Genomic DNA, 8,353 nt, shown 5'->3' on the forward strand with positions numbered 1-8,353 from the left:
TAATCAGGCCGTCAGTTACCCTTAAACGATTTGGTTAGGCAGATGCAAAAATTATTTGCAATTGTGGGTTGGCTGTAATAGATTACTGTTGAACATTTCAACAAAGTATTATTAAAATCACTTTGTCACAACGATGATCATTTTCATTTAGTATACATTTTACTCTGTTCAAAAGCAAGGAGCAACATTGGCAATATTATTAATTAACGTAGTTTTGAATCTTGTTGCTAGCTCCTATTGTAGCGGAGCGTTGGTTTCTGAATATTGTTGGTTGGAGGCATGTGCAGCCAAGGTATCCGAGTCACGAAATTATATTTAAAAATATTACTGATTCCTAGCAACAATGTTGATGGTCCTATGGTATTTTATGGTGTGTCCGGGGCTCTGCCTGGTGGATGGACCATAATTATCTCGCTATCTTGCCGAGTCAAACTCCGGTGTTCGCTACTATATCCCTGCTATATTACTCTGTCCGCTTGACCTGCGATATATTATTCCCAGAATGATATTGAATGTCACATTTGGGAATACCGACGCGTTTTCTTTTGTATATTTCACAAAATAACAGCATTAACTTGTATGTATTGTAATCTGTATAAACAATGTATTATTGTATATTTGTTTGTTTCAACTCAACGTGTTCTACAGGCACATAATGCGGGGAAATATAATGTCAGTTTTACAAAATCTCTCTTTTTTCAAGTAATCGGATGTTAGTGTGGTTAGCAGTGGTAAAGGAGCAGACTATCTGAACGGCGAAGATTATTGGTGTGGTAAGAAAACATTACGGGGATGGAATAAATAATTAAAACAGCTTATTGTGGTCTGTGGACAATTGGACATAGAAAGTGTGGGGATTGGTTGGCAGAGGGAGGGCAGAGGGTGGGATAGGGGCAGAATTTTACAATGGTCAGTGCGACGTTAACGTATGTTGCGTGGTGCAGTGTCGATGGCGGTATGGTAGCGGGACTACAGTACGTATACTAACTTCTGTGCTTCAGGTAGGCCAATTATTCCAATCATTATATCATCCCGAATCAGCTGTCGGTGGTTTACAGTTGATAATAATAAAAAATGCCCTATATTTGTTACATTTAAGGTATTTTTATTTTGTTCAATTTCTCAACACTTTAAAGAGACTTGCTGCTATTTTTTTTTATTATTTGACTGCATCCCACCGAACGTCATGGAAATTCTATGTGCATTCAGAATTTATGACATTGATGATTCTTTCCAGAATATTTATCACTTCATTACTCAATGATTCAAATCACAGTTGACAAGTGTCGGACAATTAAATTCATTTATTAGGAACTTAATTCTTCGCGCCTCTTCAGAGCACTGTCATTACCATTGCACTAATACGAATCACGATTCTAAAATTATCACTGCACAAAACCACGTTAAGGCTATACACTTAACTGTATGGGTATAATAGCCCATAGACTTTATTTGTAAATAGAATCATGGGTTCGTTGGTTAATTGGCTAATGTTACTCGTTTGGTAGCTTTCTATAACGAATTTATTATACATTGCTACAAATCTGCCTACTTTTATATTGTCACATAGAATGATCTTTGTAAAAAATAATATAGCAATAAGCTTTGTTATTAAAATGATGGAAAAAGCTTTTACTAGTAGATATATCTGTATGTATAACTTTAATAATTACGACTACTTTCAAACTCAAGTTGTGGCTTTGAAATACAGTTAATTACTCCTCCAAATTGAACAAAGTCTTTTTTTTTGCAAAAGCTGTACACTTATTTTCTTCCTGCCACATATATTTGTCTGTGGTATCAACTGTCGTCTTTAAAATTGTAAACGTCAATAACATTTCCAGTCAAATTAAATTATTTCTAAAATATCAGCGAGCAATTATACACTACCATTTTGTAACAATTACCCTGGACGTAGTACACTCCTTTAGAGTTGGAAGCTAGACACGTTAATCAGATTCCATGAAATTATTTCACATTTTCATAACTTTTATATTATTTGATCAAACTTCTCAAATTGTGACTAAGTGAAACATTACTATTTCTTCCTCAGGAGGTACAATGATGCCGCCTCCGTTTGGACCAGGTGCGATATATCCTGCGCAAGCGGCAATGTTACCTCGGGGGCCACCGCAATTTGCACCCGCATATCCACCTATATTCTATTGGCCATACCCGTCACCACCAGTCAGTCCAACCAATTACTATAACCCAGCTAACGTTGGCGGCATAGCACCGATTCCTCAGCAAGCTACTCTGGTGAGTATCTCTTATTATATCTCATAACAAATATTCTTTAAAATTGAAGTCGATGAAAGTGTATTGCTTTATGTTTGTAACACTATCGATAGCGAGGTGAAGTTTACGTTTGAACTAAAACTCGAAATCGTATCTTATTGCAGTTGACCTCCCCAGAATGCCTTCACCTGGGCCCACCAGAGCCTAGGATACAGGATGCTCATATACCAAGACCTGAAATAGACAAGCGTATTCCGCTACCACCATTACATGCTCCGCGTAGTCAATACATCGAATTATTCATGGTTTGATCGGGCTACTTGTTCGATCAAAGAAATAATCAAGTCAACACCTTGCCTCGCCCAGCATAAACTACTGATGTATCATACAAGTGATATTATGATAATAATCGTTTGTGGTCCCTCCCGTAGTTCTATCGAATAATCAGACGAAAAGGTCGATACAGCCTTAATCTTACAAAATTATATTAAATTTTATACATATCAAATATATTCGTACAGTCGTCTGTGCGTTACACTCACGATAAAGGTTGAAATATTCCAAAAAATATTAATATGCGGAAGGCATGCCAGCCTTTTACCTTTCGCTTTCCCTGTACAAATCATTACTGAAGTATATGGGACAAAGTGTAGAGAAAAAATTAGCATCTTGTTTGAACATGCCGACAGAATTATTTCTGCAATGTCGGAGTACTAGATAAGAAGGCCACAGATTATCAACCTAATAGATTTTAAACATAAAAAGTTAGTTTTAATACTTTTACTATTGTTAATAGCGCAATGAAAATATTTTAATGAATAATCAGATAGCTTAACTTATAGGTAAATATAAAGAATCTAATATATTCGTTACTCTTATCAATATTTCAGATTGTGCTCCTCGATGGTACGACATGTTATGTGCTTGAAGAATTTTTATCTATGTCACTGGTTGAACATTTAACAGAAATTTGTATTATTTGATAGACAAGTTGATAAATGCATAATATATAATTGTGTACCAAGAGAGTATAGAACAATGCAAAGTATAATCAAGGAAACAGCAAATATCACAAAAGTCTTCCAACAATCTTTTTTAGTATAATGATTTCCATTGTTAACTTATTATATTAAGTTATTGATTGCATTTTTATGTATCCTAAAATACCGCTCTTATTTACTATTGACTATTACTACTACGTATAATTACTATACTGTTAGCTAATGAAACCACAGAGTAGCATGCAACGAATTATTTTATTTTCTATATATATATATATATATATGCAGCAGGCAGTAGTGTCTTAAAATACTATCTTGAGCGGATTTTAAAGAGAATATTCTTATTTTTACCCAAGCTTTATATTATGTCGATTCGTTTGATGCAGCACCTATGCCATTTATTTGGAATCAGTTGAAGGTTGCCTATAGCTGTATCGAAATAAATAATACATTGGCTGTGACAGGCGGTAACCCATTAAGTCTCTGATCGCGCGAGTTGAACATATTTCTCATTAAATTTATTAATTTTTACACTAGGACGAAATGAAATTTTCTTTAGGATTCCGTTAAAATCTGTATAATGCGAACATTATTTGGGTGTTTATCCCGATTATCGCGTTATATGCCATCTCTCAATTTTTTCTTTATTCGACAGCCCAATGAAAATGGAATTTCATTTTCAACGGCATACTTACCCTTGCAAAAACCTATGCGACAGTGCAGTTGAAAAGATTCCAAATTTTTTAATTATCCTCAACGTATTTTCTTCGGCTTTATCAATTTAACCGTTTTTGAGACCACGTGATCCAAATAGTTTATATTATTATATCATTTATTTCTTAAGTTTGTTGATTAAATTAATTCTAAGTAAACAATCATCCTCTTTATATACTAGATAATAGATTAGCAAGATATTGTTTCGCCTTGTTCCTCTTCTTCTATTTTCAAATATAATTAAGCCCGACAGGTGCAATAAAAATCCTGTGCGTGGGTTATATTTTGTGCAATACAAATAGGCCGGTACGTTGCAATACCGCTAAGGACCACGAAAAGTGCATAAAGTTACAATTGACGGTGTAATTTGTACAAGGTTTCTTATCGGCCCAGCGAACGGCAAAACTTTCAAACGGACAGGCGTTCCGAATAAGCTTTTGTTTCATTTTTCAATATTCAATACCAATTTACTTTTTCTCGCTTAGAAGAAACTGAATTTCTTATTGTTGTTACAAAAACCACGAAAATACCTGGATGCATGTCCATGATAGATGTAAGTAATATTCAGGTATTTGTTTTTTTCGTAGATTATCTAAATCGTTCCCGAAAATGATGCCTGCTCTGTGTCGTTTCACCCTTGTTGTAATTCTAATCGAATTTGGGTCGATAACTAATCAAAAGCTTGAGCCACGCATCTTGATACATATATTTTTGCATTTCCGTTGTCTCCTGCTTTTTATTCGACTTGTTATCAAACGGAGGTGGACAATTTTAAGATTTATCTTAGTCTTGAACTTTGGATGTCACGCACCCTCCAAAAATATACCCGTATATTTATATGTTATATTAATATATTTTGTAGCAAATGTAGTTAGCCAATTGAAATGACAGTTTTTGCAGCTGTATTGAGCATACGATATTCGTATCATTTGCGCACATCTGGACAGCTGTAGCAATTGATCAGTGTGTGCCGCTTTCCCAAAACTGTCTAGCCAAGCAATATAATTCTAAGTCGTGGAAATTTTTTTATTTATATTTACAGCTAGTGGCTGCGAAAACTGTTTTACACTCGTGTTAATCTGTTACTAAGATGTGAATTAAGTAATTTACAAAAATTAATATATCGCATACATAGATTTTATTAGATGTATAATTACTTAAATTATAGTCAAATTTTATAATGATTGATTTTGTGGGCAAAGCAGCACATTGCAATAACAGCAATACAAATTATTAATATATTGACAAAATTGGGTGATTATCAACATTAGCAGAGTTTTGACTCGAGTGTTGTATAAGAATTGTGTGCATTCTATGCATTTTTGCATGTACAAGAAATGCAAATTACACTCACTCGGCAACTATTTCGAATTAAAAATGAATTGTTAATTGGTCAATATTTGAATTATCATGCTACTCTTCTCTTACGAGAAAATTTCCTGAACATAGAAATTCTTTTGCGTGAAAAATCCATCGGAATGGAATTCAAGTATTTCCAGAATTAGTTGTCTCACCAAAAAAAGATTATGCTGCATACATTGCCAGTTGTTAATTATCGATAAAAACTCATTGTACAACACGAAAGCGTTGATGCTGATTGTTGGAACTTGGGAAGCTAAGAGTGGATCCAATAGAAAAAAGAAACATCGTGTGATTCACAATTAGTATATTACTATTAGCATACACTGAGAAAAAAAAAAAAACACATCCGTGACATGAAAGTCTAAAATGCCTAGTGTTCTAAATATTAATTGTTATATGTGGTTGAAACTACATAATTAATTAGAGCTAGTATCGTAATTGTAAAACGCATCTCAAATAAAAACTACACAAAGTGACAGCTGAAATTAGGTCGTATAGAGGTATTACTGCATGTCTTGGTATTTTATCATTACTTTTATTGAATGCCTTAGGAGATATTTTTAACATATTATACTTGTACAAAATAATGAAAGACCATATTTGAAATTGAAAGAAATATTTGAAATCAGTCGCATAAGATAGTAAGCACCATGTTCAATGTTAAGCGTGAGAAAATATATATTGGTATAATTAGTCTAGCATTCAACAGAAAATTGCCAATAGCCAATTAATTTTTTCGAATGTAACATTGAATATGGTGCCTACTTATATTAGTTATGTCACTAATTTCAAATATTGCATTCAATTTCAAATGTTCTCTATTTCTTATTACCCGAAAAATAAGATGAAAAATTTTATTAATGTTTTTGTTCAGAACTGCGAATAGAATGCGGGTATCAAGCCCTTTTTCCCCGGGCACCCGCTTAAAAAACTGCCATCCTGACATCTTAATTTCCAATTTAATTGTGAAATCGTCGTGTCCCGCTCGTGTCGTTGGTATATTTGTTGCGGTTAGTCCAGTTTATGAATGTAATGCGGTGTGTGGGGGAATTCTCACGGTAATATAATCGGTCAAGTGACACAGAAAAGCATTTAAACTAACAAAATCTGCCGTTTTAGTTTTCATTTGTCGTGATTTGAACCGGATTATAATTCCAAATTATTAAAACGTAGTTTCGTTGGATACTAGTAACTGCAACGATTTTTTTTTTTTTTTTCTTATCGCGCTAAGTAGTAATATTTGGAGTCAGTGAACCAGTGGCATTTCAGAATACAGCAAGTGGTTCTACATGAATATCATTATTCGATACTACGAATCATCGCGAAGATTGTCAAATATTAAATTTATCCGTCGATACCGAATGGAAAATAATTTGATAATACAATTAATTCAGCGCTATTCGAACGTAATATTTATTTTGTTTCTCGCCTCAGAAATATCAAATTTATTCACCATGTGTGAGTCGCATGATTGAAATTACTATCTATCACTACTAACTTTAAGCTTTTCAAATCGTTCGATTCAATGGCGTCAACTACAGACCGTGATCGTAAGCGTTCAGAGCGTAGGAGGGTTATGCTCTATCGACTCTACATAACGGGTTCGCACCGACATTCGTAGCAGCCACGGTCATACATAGGTTTCTCTCTGACAATCACATTCGATTTGAATGACCCTTATCCGACTAATTGGACCCTCAGGAACTCAGAAAACGCAGCGAAAAGAGCGTAGGACCAACAGGAGAGAAACGGCGAGCAAAAAAGCACCTGCTGAAAAATGTCGAAAACACAGGATCTCGTTTACTGGCTGTAACTTTTGATGCGTTGATCGCAGCGTATTGGAACTGCGCCCAATCCATTTCTCTTGCAAAATTACGTCGATATAGTGCGCCAAAGAATTGATTCCAGCACTTATCAAAATCGCGAAAATTTTCGCCAAAAACACAAAGGGGTTAGCCTTACTTTTTTTTTGGGCAAAAAACTTTTGGTCTCAGATTCGATTTGAATGACCCTTATCCGACTAATTGGACCCTCAGGAACTCAGAAAACGCAGCGAAAAGAGCGTAGGACCAACAGGAGAGAAACGGCGAGCAAAAAAGCACCTGCTGAAAAATGTCGAAAACACAGGATCTCGTTTATTGGCTGTAACTTTTGATGCGTTGATCGCAGCGTATTGGAATTGCGCCCAATCCATTTCTCTTGCAAAATTACGTCGATATAGTGCGCCAAAGAATTGATTCCAGCACTTTTCAAAATCGCGAAAATTTTCACCAAAAACACAAAGGGGTTAGCCTTACTTTTTTTTTGGGCAAAAAACTTTTGGTCTCAGATTCGATTTAAATGACCCTTATCCGACTAATTGGACCCTCAGGAACTCAGAAAACGCAGCGAAAAGAGCGTAGGACCAACAGGAGAGAAACGGCGAGCAAAAAAGCACCTGCTGAAAAATGTCGAAAACACAGGATCTCGTTTATTGGCTGTAACTTTTGATGCGTTGATCGCAGCGTATTGGAATTGCGCCCAATCCATTTCTCTTGCAAAATTACGTCGATATAGTGCGCCAAAGAATTGATTCCAGCACTTTTCAAAATCGCGAAAATTTTCACCAAAAACACAAAGGGGTTAGCCTTACTTTTTTTTTGGGCAAAAAACTTTTGGTCTCAGATTCGATTTAAATGACCCTTATCCGACTAATTGGACCCTCAGGAACTCAGAAAACGCAGCGAAAAGAGCGTAGGACCAACAGGAGAGAAACGGCGAGCAAAAAAGCACCTGCTGAAAAATGTCGAAAACACAGGATCTCGTTTATTGGCTGTAACTTTTGATGCGTTGATCGCAGCGTATTGGAATTGCGCCCAATCCATTTCTCTTGCAAGATTACGTCGATATAGTGCGCCAAAGAATTGATTCCAGCACTTTTCAAAATCGCGAAAATTTTCACCAAAAACACAAAGGGGTTAGCCTTACTTTTTTTTTGGGCAAAAAACTTTTGGTCTCAGATTCGATTTAAATGACCCTTATCCGACTAATTGGACCCT

The 8,353-nt window shown here is 35.4% G+C and overlaps 1 protein-coding gene across 5 annotated transcripts in view; it reads left to right on the forward strand.

The window, feature by feature from the left end:
* LOC124178885 (RNA-binding protein fusilli) overlaps positions 1 to 5,796 on the forward strand; it is a 39,623-nt gene extending 33,827 nt beyond the window's left edge. For 4 of the 5 annotated variants that reach the window (XM_046562657.1, XM_046562661.1, XM_046562660.1 and 1 more), the window contains 2 exons: positions 2,054 to 2,259; positions 2,403 to 5,796. In XM_046562657.1, coding sequence (XP_046418613.1) covers positions 2,054 to 2,259; positions 2,403 to 2,549 — 353 coding nt within the window. In that variant the 3' untranslated portion in view covers positions 2,550 to 5,796. Of the gene's footprint in view, positions 1 to 703; positions 774 to 2,053; positions 2,260 to 2,402 lie in introns of those variants that run through there. The other variant, XR_006869913.1, reaches the window with a different exon arrangement.
* The last annotated feature ends 2,557 nt before the right edge of the window (positions 5,797 to 8,353 follow it).

This window comes from Neodiprion fabricii, chromosome 3 (genome assembly GCF_021155785.1).
Source record: "Neodiprion fabricii isolate iyNeoFabr1 chromosome 3, iyNeoFabr1.1, whole genome shotgun sequence".
NCBI lineage: Eukaryota > Metazoa > Arthropoda > Insecta > Hymenoptera > Diprionidae > Neodiprion > Neodiprion fabricii.